General features: G+C 35.5%; 1 protein-coding gene across 5 annotated transcripts in view; it reads right to left on the bottom strand.

Moving 5' to 3' along the window:
- The window catches only part of ELP4 (elongator acetyltransferase complex subunit 4), a 140139-nt gene that overhangs the window by 27776 nt on the left and 86204 nt on the right, over positions 1–26159 (bottom strand). The window contains exon 10 of one of the 5 annotated variants that reach the window (XM_085579587.1): positions 11634–19177. The exons of the other annotated variants lie outside the window; for them this stretch is intronic. Coding sequence (XP_085435713.1) covers positions 19085–19177 — 93 coding nt within the window. The 3' untranslated portion in view covers positions 11634–19084. Of the gene's footprint in view, positions 1–11633; positions 19178–26159 lie in introns of those variants that run through there. 5 annotated transcript variants of the gene reach the window in all.

The following is a 26159-nucleotide window of genomic DNA, read 5'->3' as shown; positions in this document are numbered from 1 at the left end:
GCCAAATGTCAAATGGAAAACTGTTGCCACTATATAATATTAAAATGTGCATTTCTTCAGGTCTTCAGTGTTTTACAATGGAAAGTCATCTGTGATGAAAGGGAATTGCTCTTCACTGACCTTCAGACAAACTTACCACTACTGCTACTTGTCTGAAAGCTACCAAGCAGTTCTACAACACTGGTTTTTAGTATGTTCAATAAATATCTGCTCTCTGTATTGGGTGGAACAAATAAATCATTAAGGATTTGTAACTTATTAGTGATAGCATAATACTTAACTGTGGAAAAAAATTAAGGAATATATGGAAATAATTTCCTACTTGATCTTTGTTATTTCTCATTTTATTTGTCTTTGGCGTATCATCCACTTCCATTGCAATTATTTAACAAAAAAAGACTTCATCTTAAAAGTATTTGCAAATTGTCTCACATTTTTTTTAAAGTAGATAAGCAAGCTGCAAGAGACCTAAAACTGAATGATGTAGAGTAGCCAATCTGTTTATTCTAAAGGTTGTAAAAGAGTTTATATATCTCTTATTTATATATGAGTTTATATATATATTTATTTGTATATCATATACACAGACACATATATACACATATCTGTTTGCAGCACTGCAATGGCACAAATACATCCAGCCAAATTTAGCCAGCTAAGATGAGCACTAACTAAACTTTGTTCTTGGTCTCTGATAAGAAAGAGTAAGTTTTAAAAAGAGGTGACTTTCAGTCCATTTTCCAAACTTAGAAATAATTTTTTTTCTCAATTAATCATTTAGACATTGTAAATTGGTCCTGGGCACCCAAAAGAAGGAGCATTTTTACAGTCCTATGAGCATATGCTTTATGTCAAGAAAACTATATTTTTATACATAATACAGCCCCATAAAAAGAAAATAGCTGAAAAATAGCCCTAAGACAGAACAAATCATAAAGAAGTTAGTGCATGTGTTAAGCCTGTAGAACCAATGCATAAAAATAATATTCTTCTGACATTGTGAATGAATGTCACTTTCATATTTTTGTGGGAAAACTTACATGGACACTTTGAAGGCAATTCGTGTTCCATGTATGTGGTTGCCATTCTCCTATTTCATAGTATATTTATAGAACTTGGTAAAGAAAGTTTTGGCTGTTCAAATGGGATTTGTTCAATGGCATATTGATATTAGTTTTGAGAGAATATTTCTGCTCAGTTGGGAAACAACTGATCCACCTTTTGCTATTTAAAGTATTATATTTAGATATTATGTGACTAAACCAAAGAATAAAACAATTTTGAGAAGTATTGCCTATAACATGATACTTTGGCTTTTTTGAGTAGTGTTTTAACTCTCAGAGACAATCATTCCTTGTAGGCACATGGAAAGCTGCTTATGAATGTTGGCCAAAGCTGGATCAGACCTCACTATCACTGCAAACAAATAATTGACAAGAAGGGAACTTGTTTATCTTCAAAAAAATTCATAGTGTCAACCAAACGAACTAAAAATTATGTCAACTTTGGTACTTTCTGTATTATCTGTCATGGTAAATGTAAAGGGTTTTGCCATTAAATCATACTAGCGATTTATATCAAATTGGTTGTATTTATAAAATTAACTTCAGTCTATTTGAACCAGAAGGAAGGCTTTTACAGATGACACACAGATTATTTCCCCTGAAAAAACATTAGGCATTTAATCTAAACTATAAATAACACTGTATTTTATGACTAGCTAAATCATTAATCAAGGTAAGTATGGGAAAGCCAAGGGATCTCAGTTTACCTGGTGGCTGATTGCCCAGCAACCATTGCCTATATTGTTTTTAGCAGCAGCTTGGTGTTCCTGGAGACTGTGGGCTTTCAGGATGTTCTTTTCTTGCAGCAGAGCAGGGGAAATGAAAGAATCCAAACAAAACCCTTGCAGCCACATTTCAGACATGTCCATGCTCAGTTTCACCAGCTGCAGCTCCATCACAGTCACTTTGAGAACCCCAGCCTACCTACAAGTGGGGATCCGTATCTTGAGATCCAAAATCTGATATTTGGACTCAGGGAAGTAGACCTATTCTATAAATCAAGTGCTAAAAATAAGTTTTTAAAAAAGGAATCACTTGACTTTTATTTTTTAATATTTATTTACTTATTTATTTGATGGTGAGAACTAGAAGATTAATATATATTTAAATTTAATTTAACCTTGTAAAACAGCACATAAATATTCCATACCAAAGAAATCTAGCAGTTTATTCCTAACATACTTCCTGCTGTTCACAAGCTACCTTTCCACTGCAAAACCATTAACTTCTGGACATTCTCTTTTCCCTACATTCTCTACTTATGCCTCAGGCTCATCTCAGACACCTTCGCTTTTTATCATTTTAATAAATTTATTTTCCTGGTTTGGTTCCTAGTCACCAGCACCCTGTTCACTTTTCACAAATACCTACATTGCTCTCCAATAAATCTACCCAATAAATTATCCCAATAAATAAAGGCCAAATAAATGAGGTTCTCAGCCACAATTCAGAAACATTTTCCCCAGTGCTGTGATTTAAGATCTCTTGGATGCTCCCATCAAAACTTTGGCAGAAATTCAGACAAAGAAAGCCAGACCTCTGCCCAGTCTAACTTACCCTGATTTTAGGCAAAATGGATGATAAAGCTAAAATCCAGCATTTTAACTACTGGTGACGAGTTTGAGTTCTGATGTGTAAAGGCTGTAGGTCTGTCTCCACTGAAGTCACCTTCTACAGTTAAATCCTTTTAAACTTTTTATAGTACAGACTTTTTAAACAGAAGTTTCTGGAAGCCAAGATCCCAATCAAATTGACTACAGAGGAAGGGTGGCTGAACATTTCTGCAATAGATTCCTTTCTGTAGGAAAGAAAACAGCAAGCAAAAATTTACCAGGTTAAATAGAAAAGCCACTTTAGCATGTTATTAACTGTAGGAAAGATCCCTGACTTACAGGGCTAAAAGAAGTTGAAGGAATTCATTTCATGCCAGATTTGCCTTACCATGATATTTTCAGTAGCTTGCCACAAAAATGGAAAATTAAAATTACAGCCTCGATCAAGATTCAACTGCAATGTTAACACAGTAGTGAATAAATGATTTATTGCCAAATAAATCCCCAGGGTAACAAGTCTAATCCTCAGTGCATTTGATACTCTTCCATTTCACTTTCACTAGGCATGACAGACACATTTGGGTACAGAGCCCAAACTGAATTCTTTGGTGTATGGAAGCTCTAGAGACTGCAAACCAAGCAGAGATGAAGTAATGCTTCCTACCCACACCCACAAATATATAAAAAGAATTATATAAATGTATTCATATAATATTTTTATTTAATAACAATATATTTATTACATTCAATTATAATATATTTATATTAAATATGAATATATTCAGAGTTGCAAAGCCTTTATCAGAAATGAGAAGCTGGATTTTAGCTGAAGGAGCCAAACCAGAGACTCTTTTTTAAGACCCAGGTAAGTGCACATCCCACCCTAGAAGAGACCAAAAAAGGGAACTAATTATCCAGAGTGAGCTACACCCCAGCAGAGGCAGGCAAAGGGGGAGATTCAAACAAAAAGAAAACTTCCTGTAAGTTTGGCCAGGATTTCTCTGCCTTGTGCAGTTTGTTCCAGCTTTCTTTCTTTCTCAGCCTCCACCTCATTTCACTTCCCAACTATGTTATCCTCCCTGTTGTCCCACTGCCAACATCTTGTGCTCAGTGTTTCTTCCCTGGTTTTGTCTAATTTAGCTTATATTTTAAGTTTCTCTTCCTCTAAACCAAACAAAACATTAATAATGGCATTAATATGGCATTTGGTGTTGACTCCATATTTTTGTACCTGTGGGTTATGTGTTCATTCTCTGCCAGGTGTCTGCAAAGAGCAAAGATCATCTGCTTGTTGTATTTGTATATTTATGGGTGCCTACCATCAGTCCCTGGCTGACCAGGCCATTAGAGCCAGCATTACAAACATAAAAGAATAGCATGGTGGTGAAATATTTGAGTGCACATCGGAGAGATCAGAGCTGGGACACACACAATATTTTCCATTTGTGCTGCATTAATTTAGCCCCATTGCTAAATCCATGTTTGTCTCTACAGATACCAAGGCTGTAACAAGCACTGGCAATATCCTGAAATTAACTGAGAGCAGGTGACCAGTTTGGCACAAGGAAGAAAACCCAGTGGAAAATGGAATATTGGCTACTTTTGGTAGTTAGGGGTCAGATTATCTGTCCTGCTGTGGCATTTTTTAGATGAGACACAAGATTTAGAGTTCAGCTGTCAAAAGGAGTCAGAGTGATTTTGAAGATGTCAGCTATTAACCCTGACCTAGCAAAATCCTTCCCCTGATAAATAATTAATCTTTGCCTAATTTAATGATAACAGATATTCTATTAGGATAAAACTTTTTTTTAACATTTTTCCAAAATAAACTTTTGGTTCTGAGGGCTTGGGCAGCTATTGTGTTTCATTCCTGAAAGCATGGTGCAGTTAAATAAAACATGGATGATTTCCTGTATAAACACAGTTGTTAAAGTTCTTTGGGATGTCTTAGGCATGGAACCAGTCCATACATGCACAGCAGGAATCCCCAGGATTTCAAAATGGGAACTTAAAACACTGATCTGAAATAGCAAATATCTTTAAAATATCAGTGTGGGTTCACTGTCATTTCAAGCGATTCTTAAACCTGACAAAATTAACTTACTCTAATTACAGTTAGATTTTTCAGCCTAAAATCATCACTAGTTAGTGACTCAACTAATGAGTGTTTTTATGACTTATTAGTTAAAGCAGAAGATTATGAGTTTAAATTCTACTCCTGATTAACTACATTGGAAATTTTATACATGACTTGTCATTTTAAAATAATGGTATCTTAGAGTTTAATTAAGACATGCAAGAATTCTGAGTAACTTGAGGTGTAGGATTCAACATTATTATTACAAATCATAAGGAAAATACCTCACAGTATTGCTATTATTAATGTTACCAATATGAGATTTAGGATAAGGTGGCAGCTTAAACCAATCAAACTCAGAACAAGCTGCTGCCTACTGATGAAGAATTTATCTGCCCTGGTGCAGGAATTACTGTGCAAAGTATCATGACCTGCATTGCACAGGGGGTCAGATTAAGTAATCACAATAGTTTCTGCACTCTAAAATCCTGTAATATTTCAGGCTGAAAAGAAGTTAAATACAAAGCTCTACTCGCTTCTTTCTTCTGAGTATAAACTATATGAGTGCCATTCAGCTATATAAACACATTCATTAGTTTTTCAGTAGGCTTCCTTTCTAAGGAAAGAAATTACATACTTTTGAGCTCTTGAGTGAACTACTGTGTTTTATGCCTTTAATTCAACACTCTTAGGGCTTACAGTTCATTGAAATTCAAAATCATGGGTACAAACTGTGTTCACAAAGAAAATGTTGACCTTCCTATATAACAAATGCCTTTTCGGTCTCCTTTTTTTTTTTTTATTTTAATAAAGAAACACTAATGAAGCTGAAGGAGGTAAAAGATTTGACCTTCCTATTAAAATAACAAATGTAATATAATTCACATATTACAGCATGTTGGCTACTGCTCATGAAATAAAATACTGCAACAGAAAGAGCATATTGTTTCCACACATCGAAAATATGCAAATGAGACAAGTATTCAATATTCACTTGAAAGCGAGAAAATGTACCAGACTACCAATGGTATTTAGGGAAGCAAACTGGTTGAACATGATTATTTGAATTTAAAAAATGGGTATGGGATTCCCCTCTCTTTGCTTCTTGCCATATATGGTGTCTGTGGAATATCCACAGGGCAAATTATTCACTACCTTTTTCAAGATGAAAAGCTACTGATTGGCATCAGACATCAAGAGGGATTTTGGCATTAGAATAGATTTACACTTGATGACATGTCAAAGGCTTGAAACAAAAACTACAGAATTTACTCATGAATGCCGAAGGCAAGGCACTTATTCAATAGTAGCTCAATGCACATCTTTCCAAGGATGGCATTCAACCACCCTAAGAACAAAATACAGCAAACAAAACATGGTTGTACTTGGAAATGAATGTGCTTGACTAGACTGAACAAAATAACAGCCAGCATTACCTGTTGCCAGCTGTCAGTGAAGAATAAAGAACTGTAACATCCTTGTAAGAAAGAGGGAAACAGAATCCAAGCTTATAATGAAAATACAGCAGTTAGTGGGATGAAGTAGGATCAGCAGCACTATGTGTGGGCATGATAACTCCCTGCTGGCCCTGTAAGAGTGTGTCCTCGCTTCTCTTCCCCCCCTAACACTTGAAAATAAAGAAACACTGATCAGGAGAGTAGGCATAAAGTGTCCAGTACATAGGTGTGAGAATATATGACATTTTGCCAAATTTTGCCATTTCTTCTTCAGCCTCCATTGTGATTATTTTAAAAATAATTTCATTATTAGCATTACAGCAAAAGGCTTGTCAAATACAGTTAAAAGTGTTAAAAATATAGTTAAAAGCAACAATATCAAAATTGTTTTGGCACAGCCTGTTTAGTGACCACTGAACATTCTCCAGCTTATCTTAAGAGAATAAAAACGCAGGTATCTCATTTCCCTGCTGGATGTGTGGGAAAGACCATCCAAAATAGGTTTGGCACCTGTGAGCAGTGAAAAGAATATGTACAGTGGAAGCCATAACTAGAAGGAAACGTGAGAAGCACAAGGGAACACCCCTCACCCATATCACACCCACAAACCAGAGATCACATCAGCTCACTTTGCATTATTTTGTACCTCTGTCCTTACAGGGATCAACTCATGTCTCATCTCACAAAAAAAGTTCAAGGACTGCTTTGTGCAGATAAGGTATCAAAAGTGAGGAGCAGAGTTTACCTGAAGGACCTGCAACTTTAAGTAAATGCAAAGAGTAAGTTGCATAAAATCAGAAAAAACATAAGGAAAGTTTGTATTTGGTTTTTCCTTACCACAGCAGATTCAAAGTGCAGGTGAACATATTTTTTTAAGAATTATATTTCAAAGCCACTTTAGATACAAAGCAAAGTCATTAGAAAGAGTTTGCTATTTTAAAAGAATATAAACAGTTATTTTGGTTTTTCTTTTGATAAGACTGTGTTAAGGATATTACATACTCCTAAAAGAAATAATCAATTATGTAATGGATTTTCAAATACATAATTACTGTTTATTTAAAACACCATCAATGGCTGAGCATACTGTAAATTGTATCAAAAATTAAAATTCACCTGTCAGGATCTGATGCTCATAGGAGATAATTAGTAGACTTTTCTAATGAAGAGACTGAAAAAAATGGCAGTATGAAGCAGCCATCATATTTCATTGCTTTTAAGATACTCAGTAATTGTAAATACAGACAGTTCCTTTAGATGTGTACAAATGACAAGTGAACTCCTTGGAAATTTGGTACAATTTGTCGATGCAAACCACTTCAATTAAACAATTTCAAGATATCCCACCACCTCCTCCTCCTAGGGTCTCTTCTAAAAGACACTGAAAGAAATACTTCCTCTTCAAAGTGTATCACACATTTCAAATTAGATGCTCAATAGTCCCAGAAATAGCCAAGAAATAAAAAACTTGACAAAATACAGATTCATGAAGAGCGTCCATGGCGTCCGTGAAAAAATATTCTGGATCAGCATTTTGGTTCAGGTGGCTCTGCCATCACCAGCCTTAATTTTTTTTTTTTTTTGAGGAAAAAATAGCTCCCATGAATGGAAAAAAAGCTCCATTTTCAAGAACAATCATTAACTTTAATGCTTACTGTAACAGACATCCCCAGCGAGGTAACAACTGAAATTTAATGCATGTGGGAAGGTGAGAAAATCCTTACCGGATTGCTAAAACCACACCTTTTAGCACCTCTCAGATTACTGGTGCTCAGTTCCAAAAGCAGCATCTCCCTTTTCCTGCCTACTGGGATGCTCCCAGCTGGACTTCTAGGCTATAATTAATGCCTCCTATATGTTAAAGAAATCTAAGAACAAAGCTACAGTGCAAATTGTGCAACTTAGCATCACTTCAGTATGCAACAAACAGTAAGGAAAACCCTTAAAAGAATAAATAAATGGGTGAACTTTGCTGCTTTTCCCAATTTTTTTATTAAATTATTTTCAATTATTTGTAACTGGAAGTATGTTTTTGGCTGAGATCTGAGAGGATGCTGTTCCACAGTACTATGAGGTTTCTATGGCAGCAATTTATTATGGAGCAGCAAAATTATTACAGATCAGTAATTCAGCACATATAGGTGGGTCATAAAAAATAGAGTTTCATTGAGATTTTTATATTATGTGGTAACTCATACATGCATGAATTATTCTGTCAGCTTTTAAATTGACTGTGTATAGCTGCATGATCATCTCTGTTTGTGCAAAGATTCACCCAGGATCAAAACACAAAATATTTATGTGAAAGAAATTTTAATTTTATTTTGAATATATAATTAATATTATCTAAGCTTGTTCAGCAGTACATATACATATATATCTATTTATGCTGTATTTCCCATATGAAGGGGCAAAACAAGCTATTGAAAATTAAGTATCTCTGTAGCTTGCACATTAACAGGGATGTAGGTAATTATTTATCTGAATTTTAAAAAATGATTGCAAAAAAGTACTTTCACAATCCCCATTCTGTTTTGGTTGATCTCTGAACTAGTAAAAAAGACATTTTAATCTGCTTTTCTACTATTTCAGATTATAGACAATTGGTCTCAGACTGCTTAAATGGCTGGAGCAGTGGAGAACCCCAACAGAACAAACCAAGTGAAGCAATTAAAACATCTCACACTGCTGTGGAAATGAAAAAAATAGCAACTTTTCTTCTAATTCCGTAAGCACAACCCAAAAATTGTACAGAACAAGAAATGCAGTCCATATCTACAATGCATTAATGGAAATGGCTAAAGTTTAATGGCCCAGATTGCTTTTAAGTAATTTTATCATATAATTATTTCATGTCAAGGGTAAAACCAGTTGTGAAAGGTCTCTTGAATAAAAAATAAATTATTATTGAATAAAGGTTTATCAGCCAGTGCAGGAAAATGGATCTGAATTTTTAAATACAGAGCTCTGAAATTTGGTGTGAAGATGTCATAGCTAAGAAACACTTCATCCTTATATACTATAAAGCAGAAATTTCAGGGGATACCTGTAAAAAAAGGACTCACCTGAGTGAGACCCATTTCTGACATGAAGTCAACTGAGAACCCCACAGGATGAGGAGACAGAATGAGGTGTAGGGAACCACCTTTTCCACTTGGATCTTGGAAATAATTGGACAACATTTTCTCAACATCATCCAGAGCTGGATGATACAAATTACAGGTGAGTTTGAAAATGCGATTTACAGTCAAAGCCAAAGCCACTGTAATGCAACCACTTCCTTGCATATTTCTATGGCTTTAAATATATATATATATATATATATATATATATATATGTATATATAATCACCTAGGGATCTCAACCATCTTTTTAGTTAATGTTAGGAATAGAACATCTTCATGTTAGAATGCTAAAAACTGTCTATAAACTACTTGGAACTGTTCTTTTACATCAACTTTTAATTTCCAATAAATGCTACCCATAATTCTCTTGTACAAAATTATTTATTTTGTATATACTTCAGATACTGAACATCTGATTATTTGCACTACTTACCAACCTGATGACATAAGCTTCAATCTTCAGGCTTGGCAGATTTTTTTCAATTATTACAATTACACTGTTAAAAATGTGGCTCATGTAAAACTTCACAAAGTACTGCAGCTCTCTAGCAAAGTGGACTTCAAATCAGGCTGCACATATTTGTACACAGGTCAGAATTTAGTGAGGAAATTTCCTTTTTTCAGTGATAAAGCTGCTTCCTTTTTCAACAGCAATAATTCAGTGTGATGGACTCAGTCTGATTGATGGTGGTGGGGAAATTTGGTGATGATATCCACACTTGGTGGAAGCTGCGTTACTAAAGTGGCTCCCTCTCTTTAAGATAAGACTGAAATCCACCAACAAAATGAAAAACAAAGCCTCTGCCTATTTTACTGGTTTATACTGAACATTTTTATACACAATCCGGAAGTCATCTCTCAACTTTTAAAAATTAATAAAGCTAATTGAATGAATAGATACATAAAAAGTGTTTCAATGTCACTTGCATTCTGCATATTTTTAAAGCTTGTCTTAAAATATGCTGGGTCCTTGTATCCATAATTTAAGCAAGTTTATTCAGAAGAAGGCTTTTTGATGACATATTCAGAGCATAATATAAGTAAAAGCCCTACCGAATGTACAAATTAGGCAAAATAATGGTGTGTATGTCCAAAATAAGTGTCTGAACTGTTTTTACCATGACTTATTCCTACATTCAGTACTGCTTTCATTTACTCTATGAAAACATCTATTCAAAATATTTGTTTCTCATTCCATCACCTCTCCACTGCTAAGTAAAATGAATAACACAATTATCATAAACATGCATTTAATTCATTTTGTCAGGCATAATACAGGATGTGAAGGAAAAGGTTTTCCTCTCGTGATTGTAGAGAAAGAAAAGATATTCATCATTTTGTAATGGAAATCCTGCTCATAATAAGATCATGGGGAATGATTTTAAAAATAGTTTAGTTTTGAATATTTCAGACCTCTTTGGAAGGTCTAATCTATACTGAGAGTTTAAACTTGGCTTCTTATCTATGTCTGTGCTGACATTTTCACTAAAACTGGACAGATTAATAGAAGACCAAAAATGTCAGAGAATCCCCACACCTGACTATAATTTCCCAGTAATTATTGCACATTCCTTTTCCACACTGACAATATAAGTTATCCTGACAATAAAAGTTATTCTCTTTTATTTAATCAGACTTCCCTCCCTAGAAGGGCAGATGTTTCCCCAATAATATGGCAGAATTTCTTTGTTTCCTCCCCAGCCATAGAGACAAATGATTAGTACAACAAATTCTGGCAGTCTGCCTCACTGTTACTTGGTGCAGACAAGTCCAACTGTTTCACAGAGTATTTAAATATCTCAAAATTCAGAACAACCCCCTGAACCTATCATATCATCTACAGACAGGCTGACATTCAACCCAAAGTCTAGCCTGTGCTGACTGCAATAGCACTTTTGCTTTCCACACTTCCCAGTTTAAGTGGTGGTGAAATAACACCAGGAAACAAGGAAAAAAAAAAGAGTCTAATTTGATTTACACATAAATTTGAAGTAGCTTGCTGGACTTTTGCAGCAGTACATCTTGGTTTAATACAGTGCTAAAAGCTGAAGATGACCTTGATGTTGCTGAGTAATGTAAAAGATTCAAAATGTCCCTACGAATGAAATATAGTAAAAATTAATAAATCAAAAAGGCAGGATACTTTGCCTTGGCAAGGGGACCACTGCAAACTTAGCTCCACAGCCATTGCTATGTGCTAGGAATAGTCAGAAATCTCACATGAGGAGGAAATGTCCAGAGCAAGACAAGATGTGAGTTTCTAGCAGAAATGAGGAAGATGTTCTATGGGAGACACCACCAGAGAGGAATGGAATTCAGAATGGAATTCACCTCCTCTGCTGGCACATCCTCCTGAGGTGTGCAGTGCAGGCTGCAATCACATCAGAAAATTCACATCTGTGTGTGTACAAACCGTGCTAGCCACAAGAGACAGATCGATTCTAGAACTTACTGAAGGTGAAAACCAGTAAATGGCAGGACATAAAAGAGATTTATTCTGCAAACTCACTAAGCTCACACTTTAAACAGTCTTTTTGATACTCTCTTAGGAGACAACAGGAGGATCTTGGATTGCTGTCACAAAAAAAGAAGTAATAGAGACTTGAACTGCAAAGAAAGCTCTAGAGATGTGCTTTGCAAAGTCTGTGATGAATGAGAAATTGTCAAATTGTTCACACTGATGAATGGAATGAACTGTGAATGGCAGACAAGGTGTTTTTTTTTTTTTTTTTCCTAGAGAAAAATATCTGAGTGAAATGCAGAATAAAGTAGAAGACAAAAATATAAATTTAAGGAAGAAGAGATATAGGACAAATTACTGTTTTGCAGAAAGGAAGTTTACAACCATAATCTCATTGTATATTCCAAACCAAAGGTGTTGGGGCTGGGTACAGATCAAGTGGTTAAACAAAGACTTAAAGTGAAAAATTTAACTTCTTATAGGACCTGGTTATTACTGGCTACTCCTCTCATTCAGAAATACCTTAAAATATTAAAAAAGCGAGGGTGACATTGGTAACATTCTGTGTTTTGTGGATAACCTAGAAAGTATTTTGAGGAAAGAAAGCAATAGAGGGAAAATTTTTGTAAATTATACTGGTATTTCTTTAACTAAACCCCTCAAAGCTAGAATCTGCTCAGTCTCTACAGTCATTCAGCTCATTTTGCACATGAAAATGTTTTGAGTACACAGATTTATTTTTATTACCATGTTATCTGTATCACGTTTCTTAGATGTGAGTCTAATTGGATGAAAAGTCTCTTACTTCCTTCCACTTCAATATCCAGGCCAAACTGGTCAGAGTTATTTCCTCTTCACCCACTAAGAGAATTATTAAATATATTATGAAACATGACAGTAATCCACTATCTGTTTGGAATAGTAAAAATAGTAATATAGCACCCAAGGCATCCTAGAATACATATATATACACACATATATACATATATTTATATGCACACACAGAGAGTAATATAACCACCCTATACCCCAGAACAATTTGTTTTCTGTGCAACACAGTAAATACAGGAGAGTTTCTTAATATTCAGCTGCTATTAATTAGTCCCAACTGAAATAACTGAGTCTCTTCAGGATCACAGAATGCTATTCCCTTTATCAAAATGTATCAGTTTTTAGTACAAGCAATTTTTTTTAAAAGGACTATGAAAGGGAAAAAAAAGCCTCATGTTTATGAAAATTTTCTTCTAAGGTAGAAGGCACAGTCTTCCAGAATTTCAGTGTGAGCTCTCCACATGAAATACTTCTGAATTTCAGCAGTTTCCTCTCAAATTTCAGAACTGAGGTTGACACTGGACACCTCATTATGCAGCCTATTTTAATGTTACTTATAAACTCTGTTTTTTAATATTTCTTTTGCTGAAGCTGTCAAAATCACTTGCAATGCCCCAAGTTATTTATGTTATACTTCAGAACACTTGATCATTTGATATTATGCATAAGATACCCCAACTCCAGCGAGTCAATCAAACACACTGAGTGAAACTTTACACAACTGGAACTTCCTCAGGAATCATCACCTTCTGTGCTTGTTTTGTAGTTCTAAGGAGAAAAGGTGGCATATTTGAACTTGCAATTTGAAGTTTTAATAATATTCTATAGCTCCTCACCAAGTAAGAAAGATTTGAGAAACTGTATTTAATTTCCTGTTTTGGTAAGATTATTACAGGTGTATTAAAGCAGGACTTACATAAGCAAGTAACAAGCTTGGGATAGACAAGTCATATTTTTCTAACTTACTGAGTCTTTCTGCTCGTTACAGCTTAAAAAACTCCAACATTATAATCTCTTTTATGACTCCCTAACAAACAATTTTTGTGGTTGATAATAAAGTGATGCCTGCTAGAATTCAGTTGCAAAAACCCAGGGCAATCTTTCAATTAAAGACTTTATGGCAAGCAGTGTTCAGAGAGAAAATACAACTATTAGTATGAGAACTTTTTAAACTATATTCAAATTTAAAATGTTAAGTAAAACTGTGATAGAGACACATCAGTTGAACTGGAATCATCACACGTTATTTCTACTGACAATTTGGTCATAATTATAACTTTCTGTGCAGAAAGGCATTATGAATATTATTTGTACCACACATTCATATCTAATCATGACAGATCAAAACAAACTTTTGCCATTTATATTAAGATTTGGTCACTTCACCAAAATGGTGTTACTACCCATGACCAAGTCTCATAAGCAAAGAATCTTATTGGCATGAAATATTCCATTACAAATACATACTAAAAGGAAAAAAAACTCAAACTGTCTTGCTCTCAGACAACAAGATCCAGTATTATGTGTTGTTATAAACAAACAATTAAATTAAACACTTTAAAATCAACTGGCAAGACACATATTGCCTTAATTCTGCAGAAGATCTTTACATGCAAAATTAATTAATGGGTCAATTCTTAAACTCTCTGTATCCTGTTATTTTCTCTTTTAAAATGTTATTCATTTACAATGACTTCCATGACATTAAATTTAGGTTAACACACTAATATATATTAACAAGATAATTATGTCAAAGGTTATCATCAACAGTTCATAATAAAAAGTTATGCTTAAAAATAAAACTTATTATTTATAGCTTAAGCTGCACAATAAAGTATTAGCAACACAAAATGTTAATTAATTTCTAATTCTCTATTCTTTTATTTGGATTTCATGAAGGTTGATTGGACTTGATCCATCATTTTACGGAAAATTAATTATTTCAAATACATGCACCACTTTATGCAACCTGCCTGATTTGCATTGAGGAAAATTCAGCAGAAGTAATTGAGGCACAAGCAAATACTGGCACTGACTGAACTCAATTTTCATTCCAAATTTCTGCAAAATCCCAAGACACAACAATATCAGATGCAGGGGGAAAACAAACAAAAGCAATGTGTAAAGGGAACATGAAAAGAGAATATTACAAGAATCAGAGAACAAAGGAATTGCAGAACTATTTTAGTGCCATAGATGAACAGTGAGGGCTTCATTCAGGCAAGGTGGAATAAGATATCATATGGCATCCTGACAATTGATGTCTTCATTTAAATGTAAGAATTTACATTCTAATTAGAAAGAATTTACATCTTAATCAGAGGCAGCTGTATTATCTTGTTACTGTTTTTTTCAAAGGTAATGAACTAAAGTACTGCTGTGCTTTTTCAACCAGAAACTAAATAGACAGCATACAGTGTTATTTTATAGCCTACCTGCTGTAAGCTGTTATTAATATTTTCGGAGACTAAATTCCAACAAAATCTTTTAAAATAAAAATTGTACTTGACAATTGCTCAAATGATATTATAAATGCTTGTTTAAAATATTTTACCAAGACCCTTTCTAACTTATGTTTTTAAGTACATGTAGTCATAAAGGTATCATTAATATGGCACCAGAGAAGCACACTTTCATTTTAGACTTCAAGTAATAAAGAATAATTTTGGAAGGGAAAATGTATTTAGAAAATTTTTCATTAAAAAAACCCAGTTCCACACGCATTTCTCCACATTGTTCACACAATATATAAAGAAAAATCAAATCAAAGATCATTTTTGCAGCTCATGTGTAAATACACTTTCAGTTGAGGCCAAACTGAAGTGGTTTAGATGCTAATTCTAAAGGAGGAGCCCCACCAAGGAATATGGAGCTGCTTTTGCAGGCATTCTCAGACTTACAAAAGCATGCTTTAGTAGTTCAGCCTAGTTACAATTTTTTGGCTCCTGCACAATTTCAAGGGTTTTGTTACCAACATATAATATACAACTGCTGCTGCTGAGTGCAGATGGAAGCAAAGACATTTTTTTCTCTATGAAGAAATTAAGCTCCTGTCTTAGTGACCAGCTCTGCAAAAACTAACTCTGGAAAAACTTTGTTTCACCATTATTTGTCTCTCTACATTTGTTAGATCTCTCTCTCTCTCTCTCAGCTCTCAAAAAAATTCAAAAGGAAAATGTTTTGCAGGGATTTTCCAGGGAATGGATTCAGAGCCCAGCCTGATGGACTTTGGTTTGTAAATCCAAATGGAGATCAATTAGCCAGGCTTTGCTTTGCAGCAGGGATTAGAATGTTCACATTCAACTCTTCAAGCCAATTAATGCCACATTCTACTGAAACACCAGTCCAAGGAACTCAGAACACAAAATGCAAAACATTTATTTATATTACAGATACCTGGGGAAAAAGGACGAGCAAAATGAATTCCCCATGAAAACTGGGAGAGAGATTTTATGTGTATTTTTTTAGATCCACAAAAACATTGGGAATTTTAGTTCCTCACCCCTGAATGTTCACACCACTTACCTTAAATTAGGATCACTGAATTTATTGATAAATATTTGTGCACTTTGGCAGTGATACAGTTTAAGAACAGGTGATAAGGGATAAAAACACACAGCAAAAATGTGAAAACCAGCTGAATGATGTAGATATTATTGAAGAAGTGGAAGGAACTGAAGCCATTTGGCTTCAATATATTATTAGAGGTGTTTTGTTTTACTTAGTCCATTGTTTCACATTATGAAATGCATTTGATATTTTCCCACTCTCTAAGTATATATCCACTTTTGGTACCACTTATGTTTATCTAGTGTTTCAAACAAGTTTTCAATTTATTTCACTTGATAAATTGTGGGGTTTTTTCCTACATCTGCTTCTTCCCATTCTGTTTATACTCTTATGAAAAATCTGCTTTGGTTTTGAATATCTTTAAGCATTCTTTTAGTTCATATGAATGATTTAAACTCATCTTGACATGCTATTGAGAACACTTAAATTTGTTGTAGCTATACTTTAATGAATGAAGAGTCATTGTTTATTAACACAATAAAACAGTGTTTGACAGAAAAGAATATGTTTTAATTTACATTTACTGCTGACGGCTTCCTAATAACCACATTATTAAGGTCCCACTTACTGTTTAGCATTTAACATAATTTCAAGGGTGGTTTTTATAATAAAGTTAGCTTTTCAGTGTATCTAAAATCCAGATTGTGTCTAAAAGAATTGTGTATCTAACAATTTGAAGTAAAAATCAAACACAAATTTGTTGCTCTCATACTCAGCTAAACATTTTTGAAAAATAAGACATATTAAAAAAAAGTAAAAAAGCCCAATCAAACAAAACCAAGTGGCCACTTAAAATTTTTAGAATAAATTTTAAAAATGTCAATTTTAAAAGCAGTTACTTAGATTCTTCTTTATGACATGGAAAAAGAGTAACATATAATTTGGATGAGCACTCATCATATTTCCTCTTCCCTGTGGGAAGGAAAGCAGTTTGTGCAAAGCTCTGGAATGAACTCTATGAAGAGGGGAAATGTTCCTGTTCTCCACATGGAAGAGCAATGGAATCTCAAGGAAACAGCAGCAGATTGTCCCTGTGCAGGCTGGAGACTGAGCTCTCCTAAAAACCATGTCCATGTCAAGAACAGGGCTGCTGCCTTCTGCATCAGACCCTTCATCTTTTCTTTGGTTAACACAAGTAGGATCAGGATCAGGTGATTAGTTCCTGCTACACCAATTAATTTAATATCTCTCAGGCTTTCCAAAGAACAACTGGCTTTGTCCTCCCCCCTCTCAGTTTAGTGAGGTCTGTGGGCTTTATCTGGTTCAAAATCACGCTGTGGCTCTGAGCAATTGCCTGTATTATTGGCAGGTTTATCTCTGCCAAGTCAGACTGAAGAGATTTCTGTTTCAAGTCCTGTTTTGGGACTTTCCCGTGGTGTTAAGGACACAGAGGCAGGCTGAGAACAGAGCAGCAGGAGTTTTACCACGAGGAGGGTGAGATGCAGCTGTCCCAACATCCTGCTCAGCACAGGAGCTGCACTGCTCCAAGGGCACGTGGAGGCTTTGAAGACTCTGTCACTTCTGGTGTGTCAGAAGACTGAAACCTCACACCTGAGCTAAGAAACATCCATCCTAAATGCTACTATGGGTGTAGTCATTTAGGAGAGCTCATGAATATCCAGCTCATAGGGGATTTAGTTGTTTAGGAGAGAACATCCTGGAGGCCCCTGAAACTGGCTGTAGGAATAGGAGCTGAGGGTTAAACTGATGCACACATTCTGCTCCCTGGGTGCAGTTCTGAATGGTAAATGTGGCACATCGAGCTGGGTGTGACCTTCCTTTCATGTATCAGTACAGGCATAAATCATCCTTAATCTGGAATCTTCCCTAATTACACTCAAACCCAAGACCAAGTACGCTGGGTGCAGAAGCACCACAATAGCACTGAACTACTACAGTATTAGCAACAAGAGGAGATGTAACTTATTTCCACAAGGCACTCATGTACATTGCAATTCTAAAATTTCCTAAACATCACTTAGCTGTTTCATCTTCCACTAAATGAACTGTTACATTAATTCTTGATGTCACTGCTGAATCAGAAAAAAATCTGAATCATAACCAGGTCGTGGACTCAAACAAGAGTAACACTTTGGAATGATTATATCTTTTTTATTGGTTTATACATTCAGAATGAGAAAAAAAAAACTTTGATTAAAAAGTTTTTAAAACAAACATGACTGAAAAGAAGCTTTTTAAAAATCATTATGCGCCTCCCTATTAAAATGCTTATTTAAGCTTTCCTCTGCCAGTCACTATTGTCAAAATATACAGCAGCAGTTAATAAGACAAGACTAGACTTAACTATTGGCTTTCATAATAAAACATGAAGATAAAAATGAGGCTTGGTGTAATTTATACGAGAGAAAATGATGTACTAAAAGCAAGACACTAAATCAATTTTAAACACCAAATACAATTTATGTCTGACTTTAAAACTCATCCTCCAAACATTAATCTAGACAAAGGCCAGAAACTGAATGAGGCTTAATTTGTGAAACTGATACCTTTCATCATAACCTTTAGCTGAAAAGGTCATTAGATATATTATATCTAAGTGAGCAGCTTATTCCTGCTTCATTACTGATAATTAAGGCAAGTAATATTTCCTTGACAGTAATGTGTCCAGTAAGAGATATTGTCTAGTTTGCATAAACCAGACATTAATTACCAGAGTAGTATCAGAGATAAAAAAAAATTAAGTACCTGTGTAACATAATTTCATTATTTTTTCTTCATTTCCTTAAAGAATTAGCAGGCTCAGAAACATAATGAGCATATTAAGAAATCCATTTTCAAGCATTTATTAAAATCCTTATTACGCATTACACAAATATATTTTCGCACTTACCTAAACAGAAATGAAGGCATCTTGAAATACACACATTATTTAGATATTTTCTCATCTTGCTTTACAGGGCAACATTCAATGGTGAAGTGCAGTTATCAAAGAACGGGTTCATATTTGGACCTCATTTGAAATGTTAAGGCTTTCATGTAGATGCAATCACAAATGAGTCCAAGACCTCTGATCTGCAACTTTGACACATGCAAAGGCTGTTTCACCTCATTTGCATAAATGGTGTTTTTGCTGCTATACAGAAGAGCACATGGATCACATATCCATGTGAGGATGACAACGCTGTCCCTTAGATCATTATCCTGTTAACAGTTTTCATTTCTCACTAGAAACTACTCTCCGTATTTGTAAAAGCTGAAGTGCACAGTGTTTAACAGATAGAAGAATGAGAGATGAATTGTTGGTTTTCCCAGCTTTTCTAGAGACAGGGCAACTGAGAGATGTTTTAAAAGATTTTATTAAGTTTTAATATTTAATATTTAACATTGGACTCAATGAATACTGAGACAGGAGATGCAAAACTCAACACCATTCTATCAGAAGCCAACCTATTTCCTAGTTGCAATACTTTACAAATGTTTTTCAGCCTATTAGCTGTTGCCACACAGTGCTGCTAATACTCCTAACACCTATATTTTTACACCACATGGTCCTGCTACAATGCATCTTTCACAGCTCTAATTCTCCAAAATACCTGATCTTTCTGCAAGGCCATTGTTTGAAACTCATTTCTGGTTCAATCTCTCTCAACCCTCTTCCATGGCCTCGCTAAGTCAGCACACCTCATCTCAGAGTTTGCACACAGATGTGCAAGGCTGTGTGAGCTTTCTGTCAGGTTTTGAGAATCTCTTAAAAACACATTTCCCACAGTGAATTACCTGCAATGCTTCACTCTCAAGGTATGTTATCTACCAAACTCCACTCCAGGAAAACCTAGACAAATGTTATCCAGAGAGATTTTACCCCTTGGTCATGACACAATCCATAAATGCTGCTGTCACCCTGTGCCCTGCAGAAACCATAGAAGTGGTACCTTATCCTTTTCTCTCTCAAAGGCCTCTCCCCATGAGCATTTTCACAGTGGGAGCTCCAAGCAGCATTTCTGACAAAGCATCACTAATTTAGAGGAGAGTCCAGGGCAGCCTTGTTGGAGAGGGAACTGTTATGCTAAAGCCTGCTCCCTGCTAGACATGGTGGGCTCCAAAGAACATTCCCTGAGCTTTCCAGGGAAAAGATGCCCCACGATTAAAGGCAGCAAGAAGATGGGTGGGAAGGAATAGGAGAAAGACTGTCACAGCTATGGATATCAGCTGTGATTCCCTGGAGCTTGGATGGACATATTCAGAACCAGCCAGAAGAGCACTTCTCATATTTATTATATTTATTTGTGCACATTATTCTACTTAATGCATTAACATTCAGTTAATGCATTAAGTTGGCTGACAATGTGTTATCACCATGATCATTTGTCAGACACAGACCTTAAATGCTGGAAAGTCAATTGGAAGATCTGTTTTGTGATAACTACCTAAGGAGAAACCAGCATGAAATCTAAATTAAGGCAAAATAGGTGAGTATCTGCAAAAGACAGAAATCTTTCAGCAGTAATTGAAGCTATTAAAATTCTAATCTAGTCCAGTTTTGAAATTTGTGTTATGCAAAATGACCACTTTGCATCAGGACACAAAATCATTGCTTGAGTTAAAGGAAATGTAAGGAAAGTGAGGGTAAGATAATGCCTTTATGTGCTGTCCCCCTTGCCCCTGAGGCAGGACCATCTGCAGTTGTAATGAATTTCTCCAGGACAAAGATCAAAAAATACTGGTGAGATAAAGTTGTGTGAACTCGCTGGGCACCTGTGAGAGGACATGGAGTTGCAGTTGTGTTTTTGAAAGACCAGAGTGTTTATGTGTGCCATAACAGCCAGAGCATCATGAATGCACAGGAAATCTAAATCTCAGTACATTGGAATTCTCACCACTCAGTCCTTAAAGAATTATCAGGCTCAGAAACATAATGAGCATATTAAAAAATGGTCCAGAATCTGGGCACAGCCTAGTTTTTCCAACAGAAAAGTAACCAAAGTGTTTTTATTTAAAGAAGAAATTAACTTAATCTGGAAAACACTGTCACTTCAAGCCAAAACAGAGCTACTGATGCTCTCACTGAAAATTGGCTGCGTTCATCTGTGCAGTCCTGCCAGACTTGCTTGTGACAGCAGAACCCAGAACTGCAATTCCCATGGCAGGTGGCCAGGATGTTTCTGCCTTTTCTTTTGGATCAATAGCCAGTCATGGCCTGGCTACCTGAGGCTGGAACCATCACGGGGAGCGACCACGTAACAGCAGGAGCTGGAACCCAGCCCACGCTGCCGTTTGCTCTGACCCTCAACACCTCACACAACTTCAGCATCTCGGGGAAAAGAACCCAGAAATCAAACCAGAAGTGATCACAAATGTTAATATGCCATTTTAACACATCTGCTCTGATGGAAAATGTCCTCATTCTTCCCGGTTTCTTGGGTAAAACAAGTGATGGCAATCACGGGCACCTGGCAGATAAAACAACTGAAATTCTTTTAAAACTGAAATAACTGAGGTTTTTTTACTCTAAATATCCTGAATTCAGGCCTGAAGAAGTTGCTGATTAGCCTACTGACTCTTTCTAAATTGGAACTATTATTCTTTAACATCAGAACAGTACTGCTGAGTTAGTGACATGTAAAACATTGCTCATTGCTGTCAGTATTTGTAGGATTATGGCATATGATACTGCAGATGGCTATTTATTTATAAAGTGTAGCACTGTTTCAGTAATGAATTATTCATATGTGGCATAATATTGACAAAAATCTCTTGCATGTATATCCTGAAACATTTGCTGTTTTCAGTGCTATTACAAGTAATGACTTCATCCATCTGTTTTTACTCTGTATTTTGGTTAAAAAATGATCTGAGTAAAAACATAAAGCAATCTTTTTTAGCCCATTCAGAGAATCAGTATGCTTTAATGGGTAATCACATAACAAATTATCAACATCTCCTATAAACCAGCAAAGGAATTTTTTTCTTAACTGTTATTTCCCATTTTGCAATAGGTAAGTTTTCACAGAGTGAATTTCTAATCGTTGACTTTACAACTTCTGGCTGTAATTTGATTGTGAGGTCTGTATTTACCTTTTTGATAAAAGAGTGAAACTGAGGTCCAAATTACTGAACTGAAATAAATCCTTCAATTTATAAACAAACAATTTAAATCTTTTCAAAAGACAGAAAATTACAAAAACATACAAAATCTAGGTTTTCTGTCCCACTGAATATACACTACAGTGAAATGCATTTTTGTGTGAATTTCATTGCGAACACTGATTAACCTCTCCTAAGTAAATTACATCACAATCATTGAGATAGCAATGCAAATATAGGTAATTTTTATTTAAATATCAAGTTCACAAGAAACTTCTAATTGCAAACTGACTCTGTAACAAAGTTCTGAATCTGATCTACTTAATGAAATTTTTTGTAATGTATACTGATTACTTATTTTTTATCCTGATAATGTGCTTAATGTGATAATTTCCTATTATTCCAGCAGACAGAGGAACTTTTTGTTTTGAGTAATATTTCATTGTTCCTATTTTCCATCGATTGTTGCTTAATTTGGCAGTTACTATGACACTTATTTTTCTAAAAGTGTCAGTAACAGACATAATGGAACATTTTTTCAAATAAGAAATGTAATGCCGGAAACTTTAAGAACCTCACTGTAGATCAAAGGTGCAAACTCAAGCTGACAACTCTTCCTAATAAGTCTTTGCTCTTCACAGCTTGCCTCAGTTTAAGAGGCAAAAATTAGCATTTAGTGCTTAAAATGCTACCACTGAAATCTTCAGCCTCTCAAATCTGAATTCAGGAAGGTCAAAATCCAAATTTGATTTATTAACAAACTGGGGAAACAGCTCCCAAATCCAGCCACTGCTGGCAGTTATAAAACTAAATTAGCAGTTGCATAATTATTTCAGTGTTAATTTGACTAGAAAACAGATTGAACTGTCCTGGACTTCACAAAGAACGACAAGAGATGGAATCAGATTTTGTTTTTAAAGGTATTCTAGGGAAAGCACATAATTTTTCTCCATTGTTCAGTTAAAACATCAGGTTTAAATGTGTCTTGAGCACTTGGGGACGAAGTACAGGCTCCTGGAGGATGTTCAGAGTGGGTTTCCTCCTATAGCACGAGCATGAATGTGTTCTCCTCGTGTCCCACACTTTCCCCTGTGACAGACAGGGAGCAGGGGAGGCACCACCACAAACCCAACAGCTTTCCAGCAGTTTTAGGCCATGTACCTCAAAACCGGGCTTTTATCTTCAGCTTTTGACAAATGGAAAAATCATGTTTAAAATTCTGACAGTAAAACCTGCAATTTCATGCTCCATCTATACAACATCCCTTTAGATGTAAATACATGTGAAAGTAAACACCATTTAAAATGATTCTGCTTAGGTTCAGTACCATGAATTTTCTTGTATTAATTACCTAGAGAAGAAAAAAAAAAAAAAACCACTAAAAAAAATTGCAATAGCTCTTTAAAAATTAAGGACTTTGGACCTGCATTCCATAGTCACAGTATTCATTACATACTTTGTCATCTTCATTACCTTATGCATTTCTCCTTCTCAGGCCCTCAAAATTTTTACAAATAGCAATATCATATGGGCATGAGTAAAAATTAGTTAGTTAAACCTTTGTAGCCTGTTACTGAAATGCAAAATTTGAAGTTAAGTTGTGTGAGAAATTAATACAGGAAAATATTCACAGTGTTCACAAAGCCTTGCTTTATTTTCTTGTGTATTTCTTCACTAAGTCAGATAACCAAAATTGATCTATCTTTTGTTTTATCTTGATTTATCTTTGGTTTATCTTTTTGATATTTGTTTTATTTTTTGTTTATTCATTTATCTTGTCAGCTGTACTTGCTAGCACAGTCAAAAACAGTTTTTTGGAGCAGTATTTCAGGAACTGTTAAAAATGCTGAAATATAGTAAATTTTTATATTGCTCAGGAATAATTTTACTTTTTGTTTGGCACACAGTCTCTTTTGAATGCTGCACCAAGGAAATGATTTTCACAGGTCAGTCTCCTTGTCAGGATGTGTTCCAGGTTGGTATCAGTCACTGTTGTAAATTAAGAAATCTAGCTGATGTTACTTTTGCTGTTTACTTCCTACACTACAGATAAAAAAAATAGGGAAGGATTTAGCACAGAATGCAATGTGAAAATTTCTTGTTCACCTGATGTGTAATTTGAAAATGGCATTTTTTTTGAATGCAGTCTCCAAATTCAACCGGTTTAGCATGAGCATCAACGCCTGAGCTTCCTTTTCTTGGTGGGGGGGAAGGGTTAAAAAAGTCCACTTGTTTAATGCAAAACCATGGCTACCACATAAACTTAGGCAGCTCCTTTTCTACGACATTTGTGAGGCTGTGCAGTTACACTCCTGTGGAACAGCTGCACTGACACAATGGGCTGCAGACATTTTTACTGGCCTAATAATCCACATATTAAAGAGTCCCTAAATACTCATTGATGCGACAGACCATAACAACTCCCTTGGAGCTGCTTCAGTTTATCAGGTCAGTGATCTGCATGCTGAGGATTCCCCAGGTGCTCATTGACAGGTAGCATCTCACATACACTTGTACTAAAATAATAATTGCTTCAAAGGAACTGTTAAATCCCAGTCGCAGGCACAAATTAATTTAAAACCACTGCAACTGTACTTTGTTTTTTCTACATATCTGACAAATCTGGACAAATTTACTAGACAAACCAAGACATCTGAGCAAGAACAAGTATCTTCACATGTTATGGCTATTTACATTAACAATACCACCCACCTTGTCCTTGATGAATTACAATCACTACCTTTCTGCTAGGCAAGGGTGACCTAAAAATTGTCCTTGCCACTATCAGAAAAAAGTGAATTAAAAACCTATTATAGAGTTAATAATCTTAATTGAAGACCTAATTTGTTGTTGTCCATGCACTCATTCTCTTTCTCTGTGTAGTGTTCTCTTCTGTCCTCAATTCTTTACTACATATCACCAAACCCCTTATTTTTTCCTTTCTCTTTTCTTCCATATCCAAACAAGTGTTTAGCCTTGTCAGCCCAGATTCCTTTAATTTTTTACTCTGTTGTTACCGCTCTCTAAATTTATGATCTTCAGACTGGAGGAAAAACTACTACAGCCTAGAAACATTTTCACCCAAGAGAACCTGTGGTGATTTACCTGCAGCTCCCACCCACTGCATCACAAATGACAAATGAGTCACACCCTGGACAACTTTCTGCCTTCTTCTGAGTTTCAGACAAAGCTGAGCATGAAGTGCTCATGCCTACAGCTAGAACACAGCTCCTCTAAAAGCACAAGTCCAGAAGAAAAGGCTGATCCACAGTGCTGAACTGGAATTCCTTGGAATCCATGCCCAAGATGAACTTCAGCCTGATAATGTGACCGTCTGCCTTTAGTACAGGCAGCTTTATGGAATTTTGGTACAGCTGTATGGAATTTTGGTACAGCTGTATAGAATTTTGGTACAGCTTTGTGGAATTTTGGTACAGCTGTGTGGAATTCTTCGGGGCTCAGTCTGATATTCCTGCCAGCTCTTACATCACTTGCTCCACAGGGCTCTGAAATCATACACTTCAAGTGTTATTTATAGCCCAATCAAGACACAAATCAACTGCAGTGCTTGTTTATGTCACTTGCTGTTTATGAGTCATTTATGTTACGGCTACCAGGACACATAGATCCAGCTGACACTGGCTGTTGTGTGTTTGGGAAACATGCTTCATGAGAACTGTACTTCCAAATCAGATGAGACCTCAATCAAATTTCCATTGCCAGTCAGGGTAGATGCAGTGTTCTTGCATGGAGCTCAACAGCTCAAAGCTGATAGGCAAAACAAGGAACCAAAACAAGAAGTGGAAGCATCAAAAATCCCTGAACAGATCCATGACTTGCATAATACTGACGATGATAATGGACACAAAGAGATTTAAGAGATTAAAGAGATAATATGATAGCTCATAGTAATGTAACACTGGCACTTAGATACTGCCAACTCAGATTGTGACAGTTCAGTTCTCAAAAGTTAAAC

The sequence above is a fragment of the Lonchura striata genome, chromosome 5, assembly GCF_050655825.1.
Source record: "Lonchura striata isolate lonStrDom1 chromosome 5, ASM5065582v1, whole genome shotgun sequence".
In the NCBI taxonomy this organism is placed as follows: domain Eukaryota; kingdom Metazoa; phylum Chordata; class Aves; order Passeriformes; family Estrildidae; genus Lonchura; species Lonchura striata.
This window is presented reverse-complemented; position numbering and strand designations above follow the sequence as displayed.